This window comes from Acanthaster planci, linkage group LG01, assembly GCF_054643075.1.
Source record: "Acanthaster planci isolate LZ-2023a linkage group LG01, COTS_SCS, whole genome shotgun sequence".
Taxonomy (NCBI): Eukaryota; Metazoa; Echinodermata; class Asteroidea; order Valvatida; family Acanthasteridae; genus Acanthaster; species Acanthaster planci.
This window is the reverse complement of record NC_141777.1, coordinates 10,043,098-10,070,867: the sequence shown is the minus strand read 5'-3', so window position 1 is coordinate 10,070,867 and position 27,770 is coordinate 10,043,098. Positions and strand designations below refer to the sequence as shown.

The 27,770-nt window shown below is 41.9% G+C and overlaps 1 protein-coding gene across 1 annotated transcript in view; it reads right to left on the bottom strand.

Annotated features, from left to right (window-relative positions):
• The window catches only part of LOC110983972 (uncharacterized), a 183,726-nt gene that overhangs the window by 150,275 nt on the left and 5,681 nt on the right, over nt 1-27,770 (bottom strand). The window contains exon 2 of the mRNA XM_087142824.1: nt 18,859-18,942. Within this exon, the coding sequence (XP_086998950.1) occupies nt 18,859-18,942 (84 nt within the window). The remainder of the gene's footprint in view (nt 1-18,858; nt 18,943-27,770) is intronic.

The window sequence follows — 27,770 nt, the reverse complement described above, 5'->3', positions numbered from 1 at the left end:
TTGATGTGTGAAAGTTATCAACCCTCCATTAATACTTTCAACATACTTTAGGTCCTGTCTGCCCGTTCTTAGCCTGCAACATATCTTTATACAAATCATAAGTAAGCAAATATTTGTAACCTACCTGTACCACACTCTGCCCCTTCATAGCCTTCAACACAAGTACAGGTGTAGCCATTTACATCATCTTTGCAGGTTCCTCCGTTCTGACAGGGATTGGAAGCACACTCATCCGTATCTGTCATCCAAAGAAATTGGAAACTAAACGAATAACCCACTTCAAACTGTCCTATACTCAACAAACTTTCAGACCCGAATTTATATGTGAACGTTTTCAACCCTCCACTAAATGCTTCCAACTTACTTCAGCTACATTTTAAGAAAACTCATACGTATCCTGCATCCAAAGATAACTTCAAACTGAAGCAATCGCCCACTTCAATCTTTACTTCAAGCAACAAAGTTTCAGACCTTAATTGATGTGTGAAAGTTATCAACCCTCCATTAATACTTTGAACATACTTCAGCTGCTGTCTGCCCGTTCTTGGCCTGCAAGATATCTTTATACAAATCATAAGTAAGCAAATATTTGTAACCTACCTGTGCCACACTCTGCCCCTTCATAGCCTGCAACACAAGTACAGGTGTAGCCATTTACATCATCTTTGCAGGTTCCTCTGTTCTGACAAGGATTGGAAGCACACTCATCCGTATCTGTCATCCAAAGAAATTGGAAACTAAACGAATAACCCACTTCAAACTGTCCTATACTCAACAAACTTTCAGACCTGAATTTATATGTGAACGTTTTCAACCCTCCACTACATGCTTCCAACTTACTTCATCTACATTTTAAGAAAACTCATACGTATCTGGCATCCAAAGATAACTTCAAACTGAAGCAATCGCCCACTTCAATCTTTACTTCAAGCAACAAAGTTTCAGACCTCAATTGATGTGTGAAAGTTATCAACCCTCCATTAATACTTTGAACATACTTCAGCTGCTGTCTGCCCGTTCTTGGCCTGCAACATATCTTTATACAAATCATAAGTAAGCAAATATTTGTAACCTACCTGTGCCACACTCTGCCCCTTCATAGCCTGCAACACAAGTACAGGTGTAGCTATTTACACCATCTTTGCAGGTTCCTCCGTTTTGACAGGGATTGGAAGCACACTCATCCGTATCTGTCATCCAAAGAAATTGGAAACTAAACGAATTACCAACTTCAAACTGTCCTACACTCAACAAACTTTCAGACCTGAATTTATATATGAACGTTTTCAACCCTCCATTAAATACTTCCAACTTACTTCAGCTACATTTTAAGAACACTCATACGTATCTGTCATCCATAGATAACTTCAAACTGAAGAAATTGCCCACTTCAATCTTTACTTCAAGCAACAAAGTTTCAGACATCAATTGATGTGTGAAAGTTATCAACCCTGCATTAATACTTTCAACATACTTTAGGTCCTGTCTGCCCGTTCTTGGCCTCCAACATATCTTTATACAAATCATAAGTAAGCAAATATTTGTAACCTACCTGTGCTACACTCTGCCCCTTCATAGCCTGCAACACAAGTGCAGGTGTAGCCATTTACATCATCTTTGCAGGTTCCTTCGTTCTGACAGGGATTGGAAGCACACTCATCCGTATCTGTCATCCAAAGAAATTGGAAACTAAACGAATTACCCACTTCAAACTGTCCTACACTCAACAAACTTTCAGGCCTGAATTTATATGTGAACGTTTTCAACCCTCCATAAAATGCTTCCAACTTACTTCAGCCACATTTGAAGAACACCCATACGTATTTGTATCCATAGATAACTTCACACTGAAGAAATTGCCCACTTCAATCTTTACTTCAAGCAACAAAGTTTCAGACCTCAATTGATGTGTGAAAGTTATTAACCCTCCATTAATACTTTCAACATACTTCAGCTGCTGTCTGCCCGTTCTTGGCCTGCAACATATCTTTATACAAATCATAACTAAGCAAATATTTGTAACCTACCTGTGCCACACTCTGCCCCTTCATAGCCTGCAACACAAGTACAGGTGTAGCCATTTACATCATCTTTGCAGGTTCCTCCGTTCTGACAGGGATTGGAAGCACACTCATCCGTATCTGTCATCCAAAGAAATTGGAAACTAAACGAATAACCCACTTCAAACTGTCCTATACTCAACAAACTTTCCGGCCTGAATTTATATGTGAACGTTTTCAACCCTCCATTAAATCCTTCCAACTTACTTCAGCTACATTTTAAGAACGCTCATACGTATCTGTCATCCATAGATAACTTCAAACTGAAGAAATTGCCCACTTCAATCTTTACTTCAAGCAACAAAGTTTCAGACGTCAATTGATGTGTGAAAGTTATTAACCCTCCATTAATACTTTCAACATACTTCAGCTGCTGTCTGCCCGTTCTTAGCCTGCAACATATCTTTATACAAATCATAAGTAAGCAAATATTTGTAACCTACCTGTGCCACACTCTGCCCCTTCATAGCCTGCAACACAAGTACAGGTGTAGCCATTTACATCATCTTTGCAGGTTCCTCCGTTCTGACAGGGATTGGAAGCACACTCATCCGTATCTGTCATCCAAAGAAATTGGAAACTAAACGAATTACCCACTTCAAACTGTTCTATACTCAACAAACTTTCAGACCTGAATTTATATATGAACGTTTTCAACCCTCCATTAAATGCTTCCAACTTACTTCAGCTACATTTGAAGAACACCCATACGTATTTGTATCCATAGATAACTTCACACTGAAGAAATTGCCCACTTCAATCTTTACTTCAAGCAACAAAGTTTCAGACCTCAATTGATGTGTGAAAGTTATTAACCCTCCATTAATACTTTCAACATACTTCAGCTGCTGTCTGCCCGTTCTTAGCCTGCAACATATCTTTATACAAATCATAACTAAGCAAATATTTGTAACCTACCTGTGCCACACTCTGCCCCTTCATAGCCTGCAACACAAGTACAGGTGTAGCCATTTACATCATCTTTGCAGGTCCCTCCGTTCTGACAGGGATTGGAAGCACACTCATCCGTATCTGTCATCCAAAGAAATTGGAAACTAAACGAATTACCCACTTCAAACTGTCCTGTACTCAAAAAACGTTCAGTTCTGAATTTATATATGAACGTTTTCAACCCTCCACTAAATGCTTCCAACTTACTTCAGCTACATTTGAAGAACACTCATACGTATCTGTATCCATAGATAACTTCAAACTGAAGAAATTGCCCACTTCAATCTTTACTTCAAGCAAGAGAGTTTCAGACCTCAATTGATGTGTGAAAGTTATCAACCCTGCATTAATACTTTCAACATACTTTAGGTCCTGTCTGCCCGTTCTTAGCCTGCAACATATCTTTATACAAATCATAAGTAAGCAAATATTTGTAACCTACCTGTGCCACACTCTGCCCCTTCATAGCCTGCAACACAAGTACAGGTGTAGCCATTTGCATCATCTTTGCAGGTTCCTCCGTTCTGACAGGGATTGGAAGCACACTCATCCGTATCTGTCATCCAAAGAAATTGGAAACTAAACGAATAACCCACTTCAAACTGTCCTATACTCAACAAACTTTCAGACCTGAATTTATATGTGAACGTTTTCAACCCTCCACTAAATCCTTCCAACTTACTTCAGCTAGATTTTAAGAACGTTCATACGTATCTGTCATCCATAGATAACTTAAAACTGAAGAAATTGCCCACTTCAATCTGTACTTCAAGCAACAAAGTTTCAGACCTCAATTGATGTGTGAAAGTTATCATCCCTCCATTAATACTTTCAACATACTTCAGCTGCTGTCTGCCCGTTCTTGGCCCTTCAACATATCTTTATACAAATCATAAGTAAGCAAATATTTGTAACCTACCTGTACCACACTCTGCCCCTTCATAGCCTACAACACAAGTACAGGTGTAGCCATTTACATCATCTTTGCAGGTTCCTCCGTTCTGACAGGGATTGGAAGCACACTCATCCGTATCTGTCATCCAAAGAAATTGGAAACTAAACGAATAACCCACTTCAAACTGTCCTACACTCAACAAACTTTCAGGCCTGAATTTATATATGAACGTTTTTAACCCTCCACTAAATGCTTCCAACTTACTTCAGCTACATTTTAAGAAAACTCATACGTATCCTGCATCCAAAGATAACTTCAAACTGAAGCAATCGCCCACTTCAATCTTTACTTCAAGCAACAAAGTTTCAGACCTTAATTGATGTGTGAAAGTTATCAACCCTCCATTAATACTTTGAACATACTTCAGCTGCTGTCTGCCCGTTCTTGGCCTGCAACATATCTTTATACAAATCATAAGTAAGCAAATATTTGTAACCTACCTGTGCCACACTCTGCCCCTTCATAGCCTGCAACACAAGTACAGGTGTAGCTATTTACACCATCTTTGCAGGTTCCTCCGTTCTGACAGGGATTGGAAGCACACTCATCCGTATCTGTCATCCAAAGAAATTGGAAACTAAACGAATAACCCACTTCAAACTGTCCTATACTCAACAAACTTTCAGACCCGAATTTATATGTGAACGTTTTCAACCCTCCACTAAATGCTTCCAACTTACTTCAGCTACATTTGAAGAACACTCATCCGTATCTGTCATCCAAAGAAATTGGAAACTAAACGAATAACCCACTTCAAACTGTCCTATACTCAACAAACTTTCAGACCTGAATTTATATGTGAACGTTTTCAACCCTCCACTAAATGCTTCCAACTTACTTCATCTACATTTTAAGAAAACTCATACGTATCTGTCATCCATAGATAACTTCAAACTGAAGAAATTGCCCACTTCAATCTTTACTTCAAGCAAGAAAGTTTCAGACGTCAATTGATGTGTGAAAGTTATCAACCCTCCATTAATACTTTCAACATACTTTAGGTCTTGTCTGCCCGTTCTTAGCCTGCAACATATCTTTATACAAATCATAAGTAAGCAAACTCATCCGTATCTGTCATCCAAAGAAATTGGAAACTAAACGAATAACCCACTTCAAACTGTCCTATACTCAACAAACTTTCAGGCCTGAATTTATATGTGAACGTTTTCAACCCTCCACTAAATGCTTCCAACTTACTTCAGCTACATTTTAAGAACACTCATACGTATCTGGCATCCCAAGATAACTTCAAACTGAAGCAATCGCCCACTTCAATCTTTACTTCAAGCAACAAAGTTTCAGACCTCAATTGATGTGTGAAAGTTATTAACCCTCCATTAATACTTTCAACATACTTCAGCTGCTGTCTGCCCGTTCTTAGCCTGCAACATGTCTTTATACAGGGATTGGGATCGAAAGCACACTCATCTGTATATGTCATGAAAAATGCCCAATAAAGTTTATTATCTGCCCCCTTCATAGGGCACAGAAACATTGTTCGTGGCGTATCGAAGACTGACTCGCCCCTTTTTTTTCCAAATCTTCCAAAAGGCGATTTGTGCAATGACGAGGATTAATGATAAAAGACAAGTGCTAAGAAAAGCACTCTGCGATTGGGTTAAGGAGATCATGCTAAATGTGATTTAACTCCGTATTGGGGAGAAAAATGAAAAAGAGGCTAAACCACATTGAAAGTACACGGAAAATGACAACCTATCCGAATGAATCCCCAATATATTGAACAGATAAATATTTTTTAAAAAAACATTCAAGGTATTAAATAAGAAGTGTATCTCATGAGCTATGTTACAAGGGTCTGCTTAGTTTACGATCGCAGTTAAAGTCCTCACTTGGATAATTGCGTGTGTCCATGAAGTTGAATATAACATTCAACTCTTTTTTGCTTTCGTCTTTTTTTAAAAGGTTGGACAAAAATGTCTACATTAGAATTTGAGATCTACCAACTCTCGCATAAAGATTCGCATATTCGTTTATTATCGCATAAACGAATTGTACATGTAACTGAACGTCACAATTCGTAAAGTTCGCCCGTATTTCGTGGTCAGGCCTTCCAACGCACACACACTCATGATGTGTGCACATGGCACCTAGTATCTGCTGAATTTCACCCTGTATGTACGATATAGGAGAATAGTGCATAGATGATGGGGGAGATTAATGACTGCCTATTACCCTATATTACACGTTGAGATTCCATGAAAAAAACTGACGAATATACCCAAAGAACGGGGCCAAAATCGGTACCAAACTTTGGCGGGTATTTTCCGTTATCTTTGGAATGGGTGCTTATTTTCAGCATTACGTATTACATGAACTTGTCGGAATATGGAGCATGAAAGACGCATTTTCGAATATTTTGTGACTGTTACAAGCTTCAGTTATTGTCCTTCATTATGTTCTTACTTTTCCGGAAAAAAATTATCGCAAGAGTCAAGGCCTGTTCCTAATTTTCACGATGTTTATGCCTTTATAAAGAATTTCTGAGAATTGACTGACAGGTTGGCACTTCGTGATCTCGTACCTTAAATTTCAAATAATGTGGTAATCTGCCAACATGGTCGTTTGCTACTTTACCCTATTGTGCATGCGTATGTGAAAACAGCTAAGACAATTGGGCTATCGTCTGCCAACATAGAGGCACTATAGGGCTGGATGTTTGCAGGTTTTCACTTGAAACAAAATGATTGTAATATTATTCTTCTTGGGGAAAATAAAAGTTCTTGGCAATTAAAGAAAACTCAAAAGCTGAATGTGTCTGAATCGATTGCACGCCGAAAATTCAGAAATGGAAGCAGGCCATCTGCGGAAAATTCTACCGTCTTAATTATTTTTTCGTCTTAATTTTTGTAGGCAACCTGATTTTTGGTTTGCATACAAATTTTCCATACTGAGCAGGTCCTGGGAGTCTCCCAGCATAAAAATTGCACTCTAGAGAGAAAATTGGGTTCAACCTTCGAGCATTGGCTATAAACGAAAATGAAATGCACAAGATAGAGGAACCTCGACGGAATTGACGTACTATTCCGACAGCATAATACCCCTTACTCCAAATTAATGCACCATATTCTAGAATCTGAACTGAAGCAGATGCCGATTACCTGGCAGTCGCAAATTAAGAACGTCTGACTGCAAGAATGAATCTGGTAAATAGACTTTCTCTTTGAAAAACAATGTTATAAAGACACGTAATATGCTTCATCCATGGACAGATCCAACGCGAATCACATTAACTATGCGCCTCAATGCATACTTGCTTTCACTGTTACACTTGTGGATCCCCCTTGCAAAACATAACTGCTGAAAGAGCCATAGAGACACATTTTATTTATTTAGATATGTACGTGTATGCATATCTTTGTTGTGGTTCAGCTCAGTCCCTAGGTGATGAAAAGATACTGAAGGACAAAAGAGACAAGGCAACATTAGTTCAGCACAGTGCCGTAGATCACGCAACAAACAGCAAGTAGTAATTATCATTTCATTACAGTTAAATTAGAAGTGTAGAATTTACCTACAGTTTACTTTTCATCTTATGTTCACGTCTGCCTTTGTTTAGTTTTGTTTGAGTAAGCCGTACCTATATTCAGACGACAGCTTCTTGTGTTTTAAAATATTCGAAAATGTATTTTTGTCCCCATCTACAGACTTTTGCTGCCGCAAGTTTACAGCAGCATGACCCAAACTATGCTGAAACAGTGGACACTACAGATGAAGGAAGAAATAGCTAAACGAAAGAAAAGAAAGACAACGTTCATTAGTATTATCATGTATACTTTTATTAGTCAAAGCAAACAGTCATTCGCCCTTTTATATATCTTTCCTTTTATATATATATGGTGACAGGTAAACTGCATTGCAAAAGAAAACTTACACATGAAATACATCTGCTTTTGTAAATATTCGATCGATTCGTTATCGAACTGAGGAGTTTAAGCCATTTTCAGTGCAAAAGCACCTTAGATCATCTTCAGAAATGGAAATGAGAAAGTCTTATCCTTATCTTTTTGAAATATTTTACAGATACTGTTTAATCATTTTTAGAATGAAATCCATGTAAAGGCCTTACCCAAATGCATATGCCACTCAATTGTACAGCTTTTCTCAAATTTGTTCAAGACGCGGTTTAGCCTTGGTTGACCTTTTTCTCATTCTTGTTTTCCTTCTCTATGGTCATTTTCTCGCTTAAGTCTAGACAGGCGTTTGGGATAATAATCACGGGGCACAGATTCAGAGAAGTCTTGTGCATTATTTTGTTAAAAGTAGACAGAAAGTAATGTTGGGATCAATTGACTTTTTGAGGCAGTAACGGTATATCAATGAGGAACATGTCTGTTCTGATGACACTGAACATCACTACCCAAGTGATGATGAATTACTGCATTATCGTCTCATCGGATTGGGTTGTGAAACACTGAGCAGCACTTGTTACTGACGTGGCCTGTGGTTACGTCAGTTCCCCGATGGGGTGAGAGCTAATAATTATGCATCCCGCAGGACACATTGTACCTTGCGCGGACAGAGCCTCAACATCCACTGCAACGAATAGTCTCTCGGATTCCATATTTTATTACTTCTCCATTATTCCTTGGTTGTAAATTACATGTACTAATTTATAAACACTATTTCATTGATAATCAATTCTGATTCCAGTGCATGCAGTGGTTGAGAGTAATTAGGGGCGTTCTTTTAAGAATGGCGGAGCAATATATCATTTACTCACGGCTTTGTGGCTATGGGCGTTGGGTGTTGTCGAACTTTCCAGAGTGCGGTCTTTTATTGCCACTGTGAGCTGAGCAACGCCCAGGTAAGAAAGTTGCCCCCAAATTCCTTGCTTTCAATACCCTTTCTAGGTTACGTACCCTCACTACACTGGTATCATCGTGACCACTGATCGCCAAGGAGCATATTAGTTATTATTATACTTGAGGCTTATGGTATTTTAAGTCATTTTGGGAGTGTTTTCTTAATCCTATTCGTGGGATTCCTTCACAATAGATTTCTATGCCTCACACGTTACGTATTAACAAGACATGTCACATTGCATCTACTGTGCATGGTAGACCTCGTGTGTAACGTACTTGCTGTTTATTACAAGCACAGCGCATACGTGGGACTGCGCCTTGCATCGTTGGGGCATGACAACATTCTCCGTTGTTAAACTTTTTTGTCAAGAGCGGGCTTTCTATAATTATACAATGTACGTTCCCATATAACTGTATGTACAGATGCTGATGGATATTCTTATTGGTGTCGTTTATGTACCTGTACTTGAATGTGTACTGTATTGTGTTTTGATAGCAGCTCGAGACTTTGGGGGGCTTAATTGCCTATATGCTCAGGCCGACACCAGCAACCCTAGCTCGAACCCATCACTGTCTGAGCTACCACACCGGGGTAATTTATCAAAGTGCACTTTATATTTCAATTACATGTTTTGCAGACCAGTTTTGTAACTTTGTGAATAATAGCTATTGTATGACTAAATTGTACTTTGCATGCAACGTTTTTTGAGGTGCAAACTCAAGTGCTGAAATGAGACTGATGAGTCATTTAGAATAAATACGTGATAGCATATCCGATGTCCGACTAATCCTTGGGGGAGTATTCTTGGTGCCTAATCGTCCAATACTGGAGGATGGACCTACCACCCCACCACCAGGGGCGGCCTAGAAATCCACGTCCGGTTACATTACCACATTTCCAACAACTTTGAAAGTTGTATTCTGCTAATCAGCGGAAGTGCTGTGATCCCCTCCAAGTACATGCAAGCAAAGTGCATTCCAAAGGGTTAAGAGTGATAACATTATGGTAGAGCTTTACAAGAATGTCAACTTCTCGGTCTTATACCTGGAATTCAACAGGTTCCATAGCCAGCAGACCCAGATGAAATATTGGAACAGTTGAACGAGCAATTTGCTATATTTAAAAACAACGAGACCAGCTTCAGATTCTCACACACATTCCAAAGAGTTGGAGTTTTCGCAAAACAATGCGCAAGTTTTAACCCTGAAAGAGATGAAGGGTGAGGCAAAATCTGAAGTTTGAACTCAAACAGATGTATGATTTTGTAGTTAGAGTCATTTGGAGTTCATAGATACATGCACAAATGGTGTCAAAATGGCTGCAAAGAGTTACTCTAAAACTGTTCAAGGATCAGTGACATAAAGACTTCGGTTTCACTGGGAAAAAATCCTCCCACCCCCGGCTCTTTTAGGGTTAAAGTTTGTGCAACAAAGTTTGTGACCATACAAAGTGCAAGAGCAAGTGCAGTAGTGTAGTAAGTACGTGTAGCTTAGCAACCTCAGGTTTTACATTTTGCCCAATCAACACATGACAGCTCCTTAGTTCTCATATTCAGACTCAATTACCGTATGTTCCTAAAATGGCTCCTCAAATGAAATAATTTTGTGTGAGATATATTGCTTGGGCTCTGAAAACCTGAATTAATTAAAAATTAAATAACCCTAACAGTCCCGCATACTAAGATTTCAACTTTACATACACCTCAGGGTTAATTTCATTTTAGAGCATTTAACTGCTCGGGTACAAATTCCTGCATTAGGATTACATACAAAATCGACATATTCTAAGCTGACCAAAAAATTGTCATAATTTTTTTTAATGTTAAACACCCCAGAGAGATTTCAGCAGATTTTTTTTTAGAGCAGGAACCACACTGTGGCGGTCTCCGTCGACGGTACCTCAGGCTTGCCCTCATCCGACCCAACAAGCAACTGAAGAGGCGACCAGGGGACAGGTCCGTTAGAAGGCAGTCTACCGCCAGGCGCCAAAGCTATCTGGTAACACTAGCTGATCGCTACTAGGCAGAATGGCGACGGATCTCTAACCTATATGTAAGGCCTTCTTGGTGCAACAATGTCTCTGATATAGTCCCATTTATTTATTAATCAAAATGGTCGCCTATTCTGGTGATTCCGCTCTAGGTGATTCAGCGTATGATTTAGGATTTACAACTGTCAATAAGCAGTGGCGTTCCGGTAAATTTCCGTGGCTTGGGTGTTGGCTTCGGAGTGAGCAGCTCCCCAGGTCCACTGGGATGTACAATCATTGATGTGTCGTGTGTTTCTGGTACCATCGAGTCCTCGCGCTTACGCCAAGCAGCTCCTACTAATCTCAACTCACGTACTTCCGGTCGACTGCAACTGGACCACCAAGCCGGCTAGCAGACTCATTTCCCGTCTATAGCCCTGCAGATCCGAAAATTCCTCTTCGGCACCTTCCATGTCGCTCAAGTGTGGCTCCATTTCTGGTCACCTGTTGCTCTTCCCGCAGCACTCATCCTACTCCTGACACCAATTTGTGGCGGTTGTACCGACAAAACCCCCAGGTCGTCCTCGGCCGACGTCAGCGAGTGGTCAAGTCTGAGGCAGGCATTTTGGGGCAGTCTACCGCCAGGTGCAGCAGAAGAGCAGCACAGGCACACACTGGGCAGAGGACAGGGTGGGAAACAGGGGCACCACGGACACAAACGGACACGTCTGCCTAAGTTGACTCTAGTTTTATTAATAACTCACACCTCTCCAGGCGCTACTAATGATGCGACCTCCACAGGCCCTGGTAATCTCCTCGACAGATCTTGGCCCCTATACTGGTCGTGATCGCTATATATGGTGTACGGTACTGGCACAGATTGTTTAACATCCACCAACTTCCCCGTAAGACTACCACCCCGTGAATGGAGTTCCCCCGTATAGGGCCTAAACCCGTCCCCAGATGGTTTATACTAACTGTAACTTACTTAGTCTAAAGATCCCCCGGTAAGTCTCTTACTTACGGGTAGGCCTACAGCCTAGTGGTTCTCCGCGACAGACTGTGTGGGAGCAGTAGAAGTGAAATGTACTGCAACTGAAACTAACTGGGACAGCGCTGGAGCTGCAATGGACATGGGATTGACTGCGAAGGAACTGACTAGCTCGGTGCGCGATCCCACTTAAGGCGCCACGAGCCACAGCACACATCGGGCCCCGCCGACATCAGGGCATAAACCATGGGCCTAACTACTACGGCTCAGAATTTACACGTAAACTGCTATTACGCCCCAATATCTTTTCCCTCCCATGAGGCATCCAGCAAGAAATGTCTCGTTTGGCGGATCCAGGACTGACACGCCTCTTCCTCAAAGTTTTCCAAATCTACAAAACAGCGAATGGTGCAATGACGAGGATTATGATCTCAGACCTTTCAGCTAAATGCAAAACACTCCGTGATTGGGTTAAGGGGACAGAGAATGCCGCAGAAGGAAGATCATGGTAAATCTGACGTGATCTCCGTATTGGGGTGAAAATGAACAAAAGCTAAAGACCGCATCGAAGTACACTGCTTGCGGAAAATAACCCACCCTGTCCAATAGTAAATGTAAAAACTGCTAGAGATTAACTTTAAATAAGAAGTGTACTTCATGAGCTATTTTATAAATATCTGGTCAGTTTTGGTATGCACTTAAAGTCCTTGCTGGGATAATTGCATGTGTCCGTATTACGTGTAATGTAACATTCAATTCTATGCTTTCGTCTTTCCTTAAAAACTTGGGACAAAAAGCCTATATTAGAGTTCAAAATCAATAGTGCGAGACCTCGAAACAAATTTGTATAATTATGTTATTGAAAGTCACGATTAGTAGAGTGCGCCTTCATTAATGGTCAGGCCTATACCAACTCATGCGCACTCATAATGAGCGTATAGACGCAAGTACAGCCGGTGGAATTCACCCCGTATGTACGAGGCCGACGATATGCGAGAATAGTACACAGATGACGGGCTTCACAATGGAGTTCAAAGACTGCCTTGCACCCTACAGCAGTTATAACGTGAAGAAATAATTCCCGATTAGCTCTAATGGTTATATATCGTGTTACCAGCTGAGCATCCAAGGTGCAACACCCTTTAACTAACGGCTACAAATACATCTAGGACGGGAAATTCAGCACATGAGGAATGTCTTCAAGCAGCTCAATTTTTTCCATTCTTTTATTCCCAGCAGGTGATTTGTTTTCCAATTGAATATTACGTTGAACACTTCGTTTTCCCGGAGACGTGCGGCTTAATTGTTAGTAGATTACAGCTAGGAAGCCCTTCAGGTAGGGGCCTATCGGTACACAACAAAGAATTCATTCAACATGGAACAATCAATGGAGTTGTGAGATTCTATATGAAAACCGGTGCTACACGCCTCAGAGTGTGCCCAAGATAAGTACCAAACTTTAGCAGGTATTTTCCTTTTTCTCGGCAATCAGCGCTTGTTTTCAGGAAAACCTATGCACATAAACTTGAAGTAATCTTGAGAGAAATACGGAGTATGAAATGCGCACTTGCGAGTACTTAGTGACCGTTACAAGCATTAGCGAGACCAACAGTGTGTTTAAACACTGAGCTGTTTCGGATAACTTTTTTTGCTCGGAGAAAAAAAACGAGCAGGAATTGGCGGAAATCGAACACTGCTCTTTAAGTCGACAGTCCCATATTCGTATGTTCATGCCCCATAGAGACAACGTTCATTACAAGCGGGTTTTTCGTGCGAGCAGCCGACGTTCTAGCGCGGAATTTTTCAACGACTGACCGCATAAAATACTACAGTGTAGCGGCACAAATCATAATTTCGGGAGGAAATGAACACGACACCATGAATAACACACATTTTTAATTAAGTAACGACAGGCTAAATCTCCGAAAGTGGATTTTAGGGACCCTTTCTTCCAGTGAAAAAAAAATCGAATTTGCAACATTTTCCACTAATTTCGACGATTAATTTTTAATAGAAAATTAGTTTTCTCAGACACAGATCTAGCATGAAATTAAATAATTGATTTCACGCATTTATTTTGAATCCACTAGAATTTTTTTCAATAATCAGGTCATTTTGAATCGCCCCAAAATCTTATCGATCTTAGCCATTTTGTATCCATTTTATTACCAAAACAGTATATCTAACTAGGATGATGATATTTGTTTGATTGTACCGATTTCGTCAGTACTGATGCCGTTTCGTAAGGTAGAATCGTTAAATTACAGACAATTAAATGACAATGTTATAATGACAGATAGACCTCGGTTTCAATAATAAACTCCTTGTTAGCTTACTGTACCTTCGTGTTTTTCTTTTTGTTCCCGAGTCGCTGAATTCTTACGCTCGCAAAGCCGTAAGATTATGCGGGATGAACGGAATTGGTGCTGAGTTAGGTCGATATGCAAACGCGTCCGGTTGAGAAGAGAAAAAAATCTAGCGGAAAACCGTCAGCAGAGCTAAGACCTTCACACCTTTCTCCACCACAGCACACCTTTGGAACCTTCAGTAAGACTACAAATTCTTTGTTTCGAGCCTTCAAAAACACATCAAAACGTAAACAAACTACACTTACGAAAAGAGCTTTTCACGAAAATCAACTAGTTTGACCATTCTGATACTATTCCCAAATTTAATTTTACAAAACACGTCAGGAAAATATTTTTGGTGGGAGTTTGGATTTCCAAAAAGTGAAAATAAGACGTACATTTCGTGAAATGAAGCAGCTGCTTGCCTGGCACGAATTCCCATGGTCCTGCGGGTATTTCTTTGACATCGACAGGTTATGTGTGTGGACAATTTACTCTTATCACTTACTGCAGAAACCTTTCACGGTTGATTTTTGAAAAATAAACAGTGTTTTCATCGTAACTCCCGGTCTAATTGCGTTTCGGCGTCAAACTTTACACGAGTTATATGCATAAAGGTCATTTACCTACTAAATTTGAAGCAATCCCGTCAAACCACGCCACAGGTATCATAGTACAGTGTATTATTTGCCCAAATAGATTTAATTTACTGGGTGCTGATTTAAGAAAAGGTGAGGTCCCACTTTTTTCGGCCACGTCTTAGGCTGCCATTTTGAATTACAAAATGGCCGCCATTGTTTATTATTTTTCCTATATCTCCACTTGTGAGTAACTTGGGGGAATAAATATGGTGGCAATACCCGCATTTGTGATGCCAGGCATTCCATTAAAGCCACTGTCATCTATGGAGGACGAAAAGTGGCCATCTGCTTTTCTGCTATCAGAAAAGCAGATTTTACATCTTTGTAAAATGCAATTTTTGGCATTTCTACTTTTCTGCTAACTCAAAAGCAGAATGATCATTTTATTGTAATGCATTTTTCCACTTTTCTACTTTTCTGTGAGGCCAAAAAAGCATCTCAAAGGAAATACAGTTTTACAGCTATCATCCAATAGACACACATGCTTGCTTGGGCCAAGGAAATCATATGAATCTTCATCATTAAAGATAGGGTGGACTGTAATTATTGGTTTATACGACTTCAATCCCCAAGAAAAGAAATGGTCATAACCTGGGGTTTACGACCCCGTTCACGGCCCTTGGAAGGCAGAAAAGCAGATGGCCACTTTTTATCCTCCATAGTCATCCTATCTAATTCCTTTCGGCCGCCATGTTGAATGTCAGTATGGCCGCTGTATATATGTACACCTTGACTTGTATTTTGTATTCCACCTTGCAAGCAGTTCCAAACCCAAAAATAATGGTAACACTCATGTCGATTGCAGAATCTCAAACGCCACCACCGTGGTTGATAAAACATGTCCACCATTCATGTATCACTATAGCAAAAATACTTTATGTACTGTGAGTATCGGAAGCCTTTCGCAGACACCGTATGTTCCAGAAACGTCTAAAAAGGCGAATAAGCGCTTGAGGCGCCGTTGCCCCTAAGAAATGTAGTCTGGATAACGTTATAAAAAAGCATCATTTTAATCTGTCTCTTACACGCCAATATAAAGTAGATTGACCCATAGAAATTGTCAATAATTAATATCGGGTCTACATTTTCACGTTTCGATGTGTTGACATTTTGAGATTATGATAGCGCATCAATATTATAATGAAATGCGTCTTTTCCGAACGCCGGACGGACTCTTGCTCTCTTTATGGCTGACACTCAAAGGTGAGACAGGCGTTCTTAATATGGTCTATTTTGGTGCTTTTATTTCTTATGAATGCCATTTCTATCGTACTTGTATGGTTGAGAGCGCGTATTCACCCTCTGTACAACTGCTGGTGGGCTGTCCAGCCAATTGGACGTCTCATTAATATACATGTATTTTGTGCCCCAAATCCTGCCTAAATTTTAGCGATCACATGTTCGTTCACTGTGTGTGATCGACCGTATAGTGTGTGACTTGCGTACTCATGTAATGTCGTGCCCCTTTTCTATGGTGTTCTGTAGCCGCCAAATGTGCATCGCGTCGTCCCGCGCCCCAATGCCATGACGCGACGCTACGACAGTTTTGTCGCGTCGTGCCGTCGCGTCGCCTCCTTTCTCATTACTTTTATGCTGCGTATAATGCATTACGTCGTGCCGTCGTGGCGACGCGTCGTGCCGTCGTGATATAGCGTCAAATTCAATTTTTATTTTTCTTGATCAAATCTTGTAGGAAAAAAGCGGCGCTTTTTCGGTCTCATTTTGCACTGTTTTCTGTGGGCGCGTATTTGGTGTAGTGCAACCATTGATCTCCATTATAACGACTGAATAGGCCACGGCCATTGTGTGTACAAAATGTGCGGCTGTACAATGGCTGTACAATTTGTCCCATTGACTTTGTACACATTTTCAAACCCATTGGCTTTGTACATACAGTTTATACAAGGCAACACGTCCTCGCGCGATCCGCCAGTTGACCTGAGCGATTGGTTCACCTTAGCGTGGTTGCTCAGTACAGTTTTTGGTATTGCATGATTTCTGGATATTTTGCCTAGGTGAGCGAGCACCGGGTGCACCTGGAGCTCGTTCAACCACCAGGCAGACGGTCATGACGTGACGCCTGCGGCGAGCAGCTGGGTTTGGAAGCTGGATGAACGGCTGGAATTGGTAGGCAGTAAACATTCTGAATTGCAAGTTTTTTCTGCACTTTCTGTGTTTTGTAGCTCTGTACAGTTAGAGGAAACATAACTGACCTTAGCGCTGAATTTGCATTGACATGATATTCTAGTATTAAACTTGAGTAACTCTACAATTGGCCTTTTTTCACATTTCGACATGGTCGCCCTGACCATGTCCAAATGATTAAAAAGCGATATTTTGAGTTCAAGTTGCTCCTACTAGTAGCATAGACGATGCTTAAGCACGTCCTAGTTGTTCAGCATAATCAGGAGATCAACTTGTACATATTCATTATACTCCCTCCTGATTCATTGTTCAATGATGATGAATTTTATTCAAAGGCAACACGGTAAATTCGTACAAGTGTTATGATTGTGCTGAACACAGGCATCAAACTGACTAATTCCCCCAAAACACTCACCATGCATCTATGCCCCCAGAAGACAAACCATGTCATTACGGGTTCACGGTAAATTTCCCAAAAATTTATGAAACTTGAATGTAGACCTATCATTAAGATGTTGATAAGCTGATCACCGCAGTTATATGTAGATGTCAGAGGCACAGGTAACTGTCCCTCTGTTAAAGGAAGCAGCTGTACAATCAACCAAGGGAATCAACAGGTAATGGTGAAAAGGCAGGGTTGCTGAGGTTTTTAAAAATCAAAAAAATTGGATTTTCTTTAATTAAATCGGATTTTTTCTATTTAAATCGGATTTTTTATTTTTAAAAAAATTGGAGACAAGTTGGCTCAATTGTCTATTCAAATGTAAGCAAATTAGCCGCATGTGTAATAGTTTTCTTTTATTTATTTGTTTTGTGACAAAATGAAACAAATTTGGATTTAAATTAAGAAATTTAAATCAAGTAATTTGATTAAATTCAAAAACCACCATGTCTTAGCCTTGGTAAAATGCATGCGGTATAACACCTACCAGTACATGTACCCGCAACCAAGACACTTCCTTCAGAGGCAACTACATGCACATACATGTATACCAGGGATAAAGTGCATACCAGGTTTAAACCGAACTCTTTTAAGCTTTGACAAAAGTAGAGTTCGCAAGACTTTGTTAATAGGATACTTATGCATGCATCAAATGACTAATAAGTGAGAAACGTCATGAATAACAGGTACATGCATTTATTTTGCATGCTTCATGTACATGTACATGCGTATAAATATTTGAGGTGTTTTCTTTGGAATTATAACTACAACTTATCGCAGTGACCAGAAAACAGAAAGAAAAAGTATCTAACATTAGATTTACTTTTGCCGTTTTGAATAATTTTTTAAAGATCTTGATGCCCTTTTCCGTTATCCATGCAATATTTGTAATTCTATTTTGTCATTCCAAAACATCAATTTTCAAAGTCTTTTCTTTATTTTACGAGTTGTTGTACACCACAGGACAGTTAAGTTCACACAAAAACAAAATGCACTGTTTCATCACAGGGAGTGATCATGAGATCTCATAAAATATCTTTTTGCTTAAATTCCGTAATAAAAATGATTCAAATAAAACTCAAAATCTTACAAACAGCTTGCCTATTTATTCCCAAAAGAAGTCCCTAAGAAAGCGTTCGATAAGAGCAACAACTGCACATGAACACTTTGGGTGCATAGCCTAATAAAAGCAACTGCGCGAGCACTAAATTTGATGTTGAAAGATCATACCAAGCACCAACGATGGCATGAATATTCAACTTCCTATACTGCAGTACACAACGTTTTAGGGATGCAGATTACCAACGATAACTTGCGGCGATGATCATGGGGTACAAAGGGGGCTTGTGGGGGCGTTGCTGCCTCTACGGTCAAGGGCTTTGCGGGTCGGTAGAGGCCTAGTGCCTCGGCTGGGTCCGGTCCCCCCCCCCGAGGGTGGTTGCCCCTAAAGGGTCGAGTGGCTGCAAAAAGCTTTACGTCACGCAAACGTGCTCCTTCAATTATTTGGGGGGAAAAGATTAATTCAGTATTTACCTGAAGGGGTGGTGGGTTCCAAAGTGGTGCTCGGGTCCAGAGTAGTCTGCTCCAGAGAGCTGGGTTCTGAAGTCGTCGTGGGTTCTGTTAAGTATAAATAAAAGGTATAAAGTGTTTTTTTTTTCATTCCAGTAAGTTAAAGGACAGACACATCAAAGCCAACTGCGTTGAGATACAAAGCAAAGTTGAATGGGTAAAAAAGGACTACGTTATGCAACCTTTGCAATATTTCTGAGGGATTAGATTATATTTTATGAAGTTCACGCAACGTGACTTTGTGTTTAGAATACAGGTGTTTCACATTTAAACGCCTCCAAGAGTTTGCATTGTGTTGAACAATCACAATCGACCCAATGTACGTTGGAAAGGGTATTTGATTGGTCAACGCGTTGCAAACTCTTGGAGGCGCACTAATGTGAATCACCCGTATTAGTCCACAAGCCGGGAGTGCTCAATGCCTATGATTATTAAAGACTTTGTACGGAGTGCGCTGGTACTTGATTGAAGATCCACTGAAGGCGTTGACACTGTTGTGCCAAATGCTGAGTTGTAATTCATCCTGGTTTGAAATGATAATTGGCTCGGACCAAGAGTGACCCATTGATCTGTATGTGACGCACGTTGTGAGGTGGTAACTGCGCTAATGACAAAGGTGACGCATATATATTTGCTAGTGACGACAACAAGCGATCTCGCTTGAATTGGTTGAAAACGACAATGCTCAGACAAAAAAAATTGTCAATGATTTCAAATAGTTTGTTAAGTTTGTCTAATGGCAGGGTGTATTTCAGGGCATCCGAGTCAATGGCCAGGCCTAGAAATTTGAAATTTGGGGTGGCCATTTGAACTTTGTTTTGCTAGGAACAAAACCACTGACGGCCTGGCGCGCTTGGGAAAAGGTTTGCTGTAGCACCATTCAAAATACCTGTATACGTGGTTCAGGAAAGAACTCGAGTGTCTTCAACGTTTCGGGCAGTATGCTCTATCCATCGTCAGGATATTGCATCTGACGTCGCTTTACGGGGAGCTTACCACCGCAATGGTCAAAGTCTTACGCTTGCCACTCCACCAAACGCTCTAAGCACATTAACGAACCGGTCTTTATGAAAAATGTAGAGCTTCTAACATTCCAACAAGCTTTCGACTCCATGATCTCATCCGCAGCCACAAGTCCCGTTCCACCTACACAAAGCCAGCTACGCTCTACTCCGCCGCCAAAGCAGTACAACCAGACCATTGGACTAGCAGATTTCCACTACCCAGGAAAACCTAGTATTTCCGAAGATGATTACGAAAAATCTATCCAGCAGCTTACATCTTCCAGAGACCACCTCTCACGGGATGCCACCGCCGCCTAGCCAGAAATTTTCTCATGATCACCAAAACATGACCTGGACCGGTTCCAGTCTTGCGTCGACACAGGCAATGGGATCACCCGTATCCCCACGCATACAGCCCCGACCCTGGACATAGGATCTTAAATATCCCATGCCCCAGCCCTCAAATTAGGTAGGGTCCGGACGATGGACAGAGTATGGCGTTTTTATTCGCGCGAGCCAGCCTATGTCTCGCCAGTCTGGGCGAACTGTTTCCAACTGTGGGGAAAGTCACCTGACCTAAACTTAAACTACCTGCCTTAGACCTTGAGTTTGACGAGCAATTTAAAGTCCAGGGGTTAGGGGTCGTTTGGGTGGCAATATACCACCGATTGGTAACGGATTTGGCGTTCCCCACTCGGGAGAATGCACCAAAGATATCGGCGGATGCTGGTGCTAATTAAAAACCAAACTCACAGGTAACCGAGGTCGTCTGTCGACACTCCAGTGTTGTAGTACTCGTAGTAGGTACTCGTACTCGAGTACCATTTTCAGAGTGCTCGTACGTCCAAGTACTCGTACTCCAACTACAGTTCTTGTACTCGAGCTACAAAATACTCGGAACACGACATCCAAAAATTGTACTCGAGCATCAAAGTACTCGTACTCGATAAAGAAAATCCTTTAAGTTAACTTACCACGGCCTTTAAAATAAGGTACAAAAATATCGACCCCAATGACCCGATATTCGATATGGTTCTGGCAAAAAGAAGGCCGAATGTCGGCCCATTCGCCATCTGTGGGTGTACTTAACCAATCACATACACGAATTATATTGTGGTACTCCAGATTAGTCCCACGATTTACTTGGGCATTGGTAGTCTCCTCCCAAGTACTCGTACTTGGAATTAGAAGTACTTGTACTCGGAAACCAGTACTTGTACTCGGCTGGCAAAGTACTCGACCTGTCTTTGTACTCGGCAGTCAAAGTACTCGGAAAAAAGTACCCGACTACAACACTGCGACACTCTGGCTTTCCAGTCTTCAGACAAGCCGCGACAAGTCTGCCCACAACTCTTCCACACAGAATTGATCTACCAACGGTCCTTTCAGACCGATACTAAGAACAGTAGACAATTAGGTCAACTACTGCGGATATGTTACGGTTACTTAAGAAACTAACTGCTTAGATTGCGCAACCAGTGCCTGAATTGCTCGCAGACTCGCAGCGGTAGCGCACACAAAAGGAGTGATCACACATGTAGGAATATGTCTTGACCTTATATCCGTTACAGAGCACTTGCTTGACTGCAGTTGTAAGCACATGGAGAATAAAGCATCTTGAATAAAGTAGTCACATAGTAAACACCGTCCATAATCTTTGTCAATTCCACCCATTACACAGAGTAATGTTGCGCACCCGAAAATCTTGGAATTCTAGCACCCACTAGTTTTACTCGTTCTCGGTCTTTGCATTTCTCAGGTTCTCTTATTTAGCTCAGCTATGCATTATGGACATGTAACCGAGACACTAATTTTGTATTAAGTTATTCATGCTGTTCTCTGGCGTAATCGCGTGTTCCTTCACTCCTTTGTCCTTGTGTTTTCTCTGCTCAGTTTTGGCATGTCGGAATTCCCCTCAACATGGCTGCGTGGTTGGGCGTGGTAAGGTTCCCTGAAATGCTAATGTTCAGAAACCTCCGACTTTGTAACTGTCAATCATTCGCCACAGATGACCGGGTAAGCACTTTCACGCACCCGGCTCTACACTTTGTACACGTGACTTCTTATTCTGTATTTTACATGTTTTACACACGACACTTAGATTATTGCACTCGACTCTAGCAGAAAGTCATGTGACCTTTGAGATGGAAGATTTTCATTGGTTGAGCTGTTCAGCGACGCTCAATTCCTAAGCCTCTAGAATCCTATAAATAGAGCAGATTTTCCGTAGCTCGTCGATCAGGTTTGGCGGACCAAACCCATGTTGCAAGAGCGGAACCTAACGTAGTGCGACGGTTGGACCCTTTCCGAGAGAAGTGCGATAGTAACCATTCTTATGGCGAAGAAATGTAACCATATGAATGGCCAGCTAGCTTAGCTTGGACCGATGCGAGAGCGGTACGAACTTCAAATGCATGCTGGCATGCTCCACTCCACTCAAACTCTCGAGCCTTTTCTGTCAAGGCATGCAGAGGACTAGCTATCTCTGCAAAGCCTCTGATGTACTTTCGGTAATGAGACGCAAGGCCTAGGAAGCTCCTTACGTCCCTTACACACTTCGGCACTGGCCACTCTGCAACTGCCCTCTCTTTTCCTGGTCTGTGACCACCCCTTCTGTAGACACGATGTGCCCAAGGTAGCCAACTGACGTCTGAAATAACTGGCATTCACTTGGCTCGGGCTTAAGCCCTGCCTGTCTCAACCTCTTTAGTACCACTCTCAGACGTTGTACTGTATGAGCCCCTGTCTCACCAAAGACGATCACGTCATCTAAATATATCAGGAGGATTTCTCACTGTAGCCCCACCATAACCTTCTCCATAAGTCTTTTAAAGGTTGCTGGGGCGTTGCACAGGCCAAAGGGCATGCATTTCCATCTGTAGAGCTCATTTCTCACCATGAATGTGGATTTCTGACTGGCCTCGTCATTAAGTGCAACTTGCCAATAGCCTGAAGCGAGGTCTAGCGTCGCAAACCACTTGCCTCCTCTCGATAAATCTAAAGTCTCATTGATGTGTGGAACTGGGTACCCTTCTTCAATGGTGAGGTCGTTTAACTTTCTGTAATCTATACAGAAACGCTTCGTCGTATGACATTGGCTGCCCAAGGACGGTCCAAGGGTTCTATCACCCCTTGTTCCTCAAGGTAAGCGACCTGCCTCTGGATTTCTTGCTGGTTAGCATAAGATTGGCGTCTAGGCCTCTCTTGTATTGGTTTTACTTCACCAGTCTTGACCTCTACATCAGTTCTGCCAATACCATGCCCGCCAGACGAAAAAAACAGCTTGGAAGTCTACCAAAAGTTTCTCTACTTCTCTGTGGTACTGCACCTATAGAGTAGAAACACTCCTATTGTACAGGTCTTGCAAGTACTCTGGCAAGCCCTGCTTTGATTCTGTGGGCTTGTCCATTTTACTGTGGACTGCCTCGGCTTCTACCGTAATGATCATTCCCACAACGGTCCCTTTCTTGGTAATTCTTTTGCCTTTTTCTGGGTTAACTCCTGCAAAGGAACAGTCTCGTTCCCTGTCTCTACCAGCGATCTGGCCAGCACTAGGCCTTTCTTGGCCAAATCTCCACCTCCTTCAAGAGGCTCTACTAAAGCTGAACCCTCCAGTCCCTGCTCTTTCCGAGCTATCTTGCCAGGCACCACAGCCTCATGCCCAGGGGGAATCACCATGGTTTCTTTTACCGCTGCTCTCCCAACAAGGGACTCTCCCGCACTGCTGGTGCACTTAATTCTTAATCCATTCACTCTCTACTATTCAGAACGGAAGTCCAAATACCCACCTGTAGGCAAAAGAAAATCCATACCCCAAATACCTTGGCACTTCATTTCTATAAAGACTGCCTTGACAGGGCGCATGGGTCTGCCCACCTGCACATCAACCCAAGCGGCACCTTGGACCGCAGGGGGACTGCCATCGACCTGTCATACTTGAATCTAGTCTGATTCAAGGACTGGACGTCTCTCTTTTGGTGTCTTGTAGTAAACTGCACTTCTAATTAAGGGGTGTCAATTAAACCAGTGTGTCCATCAAAAATAGACATTTGGTCCCTCTCACAACTCCATCCACATAGAGTCTACCCTGGGGCCGAAGGTTGGCTAGTGCTAGGGTTACTTCCCTCTATCCACCTTCTGATCTCTTCTCTTCTACTGCCATGTCCCTGTGACTGGACTGTCTCTTGGGTCCTCTGTTGTTCCCAGCCTGCCCGAGGACCCGACGGGCGGCTGGACCACATTTCCCTGCTTCTGGGGTTGTTTCTTGGGGCTTGTACTCCCTCGCCAAGTGGCCCTTCTCGCGGCACCTAAAGCAGCTTTGGTCACTTTGTTTATTCTCCGCAGGTTTCTTCCTCTTCGGGGGCGCTTTCCCACTTCCACATTTTGGGCACCTTTGCCCTGCACCTGCTGAGACAACTTAGTCAACAGTTCTGTCAAACTGCTCAGCTTGCCCTCTAGCTTGCTAAACCTCTGTTCCGGATCCGTACCGGAGTCTAACGCCCTCACCATCTTGGCGGGCTTACCATCGAGCATGCACTGCTGCTCGACTCTCTCGAAATTTTATGTCTCAAGAGCTGCCTCAATGGCTTTATCTAAGTTCTTTGGACAAACCCGGTTTATGCCTTCTCGCACAGACTGACTTTCCACTGCTTCTAGAAAGTGGTTCTTTGCCCACCAGTCGAGCGATCCCCCGCGTGAATGAAAATCAGGGTGACAGAAAATCAGGGTACGCCTTGACCACTAATTCCCGTATGGCTTGGCCCAACTCCTGAAGAGTTTCTTTTGGCTTCTGTCGCTGATGCCTCAGCTCGACGAGGTAGTTCTCGCTTTGGCATCCTAAGCCGAACCTCCTGTCAAGCAGTTTCACTAGCTCACTATATGAGTGCTCCTTGCCAGATGGAACTAATCTTAGAGCATTTCCTTGCAGACGGGCCAGCAAATAGGCAGCCGTTGCTCTTCGTTCTACTGGTTCACAACTCTACACGATTCAAAATGCCTGAAATATTCTTTCCATAACACCTTGCCACTGTATCTGTCCGGGATGACATTAGGGCGGCGGTTTGACCGTTCCAATGTCTTACTTCCCCCTCACAATCTCGCTTTTCCCTCTACAGAATCTGTGACCCTTCTGAAGTGGTAACTCTTTTCTTCAACAGTCTATTGAAAACCCCGTCTGCTGGACAGGTTGCAAAGCTAATAAGATCACGGTGGGCTATATCTGCCGGAGTCCAAAATTCTGTTCTCTGCAAAGTTGGACTACAACTCTTTGCACTTTGACCTGCCTCACCTGAGCCCGAAAGAAAGGACTCCAGTTCCTCTTCTTTGGGGGTGTGCTCTCCCGAAAGTCTACTCTCTCCCCAGCCCTGGGAGGGAACTCCGGTGAGCTACATGAACCAACCAGACTACTCGTATCCAATTGAGAGACATAGCCTGAAATCACTGCTGGCAACCTGTTTTCCATCTCTGCTTCCACTTGTTTACTCACACGCCCTTTTCTGTCGGTAGTGACCTGACTTCCTTCTAAGGAAGTTTTCTGACCTCCCATGGCATTTTCTAATCTCTTCGCCATGAGATCTCTCTCCTACCGCAAAACTGGGCTTCTATCTTAAGCCTTTGCAGCTCCGCCTCCATACCCAGAGGGCACTGTTTACTCATACTTTTACACTACTGTGAACTAACCGTGTTTCTCACAGGGTTATTACGCTTGGCAAAATTCCTTTGGTATTCCTGACACCTCAGACTCATTTTTGCCAATACAGGAAACTGTCCCAAATCTTACGAATACGAAGTTACGAAAATAAATGTTTCTGTAATATTTTGAATTGGCAATAGTACACATTCTAAAATTTCAAAATAAACTTATTTCAAAATAAATTGAGCGAAATTCTTAGTAACAATACAACATGCGTAAGATATTTCAAAGTAACGTTTTCAAAACGTTAACTTATCTCTTAAAAAATTATCAGAGACATTTAAAAAATATCAAAAAAGATTCCAATATCATTATACCACATCGATATTCTAACAGCTTTAAAACGTCTTAACCACTACTGAGAATAAATGTTCTGTAACAGTTTTATAACATGATAGTATCGTGAGAGTAACTTCTAAATAATAATAAATAAATGAAATATAAATTATAATTACCGAAAATGGGTCACTTGGGAGACATTCCCATAGGAACGCGCACAAAATTTTTCAAACTTTACCGTCCCATAATTCAATATTCCCTAATCCGATCTTAACCGAACTTTGCATGTTTTCCTTTCAGACCCTAATCTATAATATCTCAAAGTGTGGACGGTAAAAATTGTCCTCCTTTTGGTGGTTGGAGCATTAGGGAGACATTGATCTAGCTGTTAGTCTTTATAAGGTGACGCCTGATACGTCTTGGTGGTGATTCAAAGAGGGCCACTTACAGTGAACTCGCGAATCTGTTGGAGAAGAGCTTTGGTGCTGTCAACAGGCTGAAAAGGATGTTGTTGAGTTGAGAAACAGGCGTTTCTGTGGGTCAGGAATAGGTTGCTGCTGACTCCATGGTCACAGAGGCGGGAGTGAGGGGCATTTGTGCCCTACCTTATCTGCCTAAGGATGGTGTCAGGAAAGCGCAACTAGAGGAAAACACGAATTGCATTATCGGGAGCAAGGAGGAGTTGCACAGTAGACCTCTTTGGGGACTGTTTCAAACACCTCTGCAGCACAGAGGACGCTGTGGTCATTATGGGGCCAGTTGGAAGTGCACGACGGTTTTCTGAGTAGAATTTGGGAGACCGACGGTGGAAGTCAGTCAGGTGGCGCCTGGTGCTTCTGGGGAAGCTTCCAGAACAGGTCCCTTGTGTGCTTCGTGGCGGTTGGACGAGCGGTCAATTGGGTGTTTGAAAAAACGCAGTATTATTGACTGAGTATAAGATATTGGTTCCATGGTGTACCCGCGAACCTATTGCACAAATACTTATCCCTATTCACTTCACTTTTTTCCGCATGAGGTGGAGGGGAGTCCCGGGAGCTTGTCGAGTAGGGACCCCCACTTACATAATAACACATACAAATATCACATTCACATAGACATTGACATACATATACATAACATAAGACAATAATTAGAAATAAACAAGAGATGAATACAGCCTGTAACCTTGTGAGAATTACTCAGTTTCCATTTAGTTATTCAGTAAGCACATCTTGTATTTATGTTTAAACAATGATGAGTTAGTTATGTTTTTTATGATAGATCTAGCAAGTTTCACAGCTTGGGGCCCTTATGCCTTACTGTTTTAATTGCAAGTATGGTGCGTACAGAGGAACGATGAGATTCGCTGAACTGTGTTGTAAAATGGCAACGGATTTTGTCATTTTTTACAAACATTGAACTTATATACGCAGGTACATCAGTATTATTTACTTGGTGCATAAGGGTTCCAAGCTGGGAATAATAAATATCACTGACTTTCCATGTTTTACACTGTTAAAAAAGAGCATTGTTGTGCTCTTGAAAGAGGTAGAATTAATAATGCGCAAGGCCTTTTTCTGAAGGTGAAGTATTCTCTGTAATTGGCTAGTGCCACGTATGGAGCGTCAAAAGTGGACAACTCCATTTTCTCATTTGCTACTAGTAGATTTTCGGGATTTTGGACTTTGCGTATAGCAAAGCAATTTTCCGCTAGCAAAAATGAGGATTTTACTTTAACAACTCTCGTGGCGTGTCAAAAGTGGACAATTAAAAACCAGAGTTGTAACGAGTCACTGATTTTTGTGACTCTAGTCGAGTCGAGTCATTTTACAGCAGAGACTCGAGTCGAGTCGAGTCACCCAAAAATGCGATTCGAGTCGGACTTGAGTCGAGTCGTGGACTCGAGTCATTACAACTCTGCT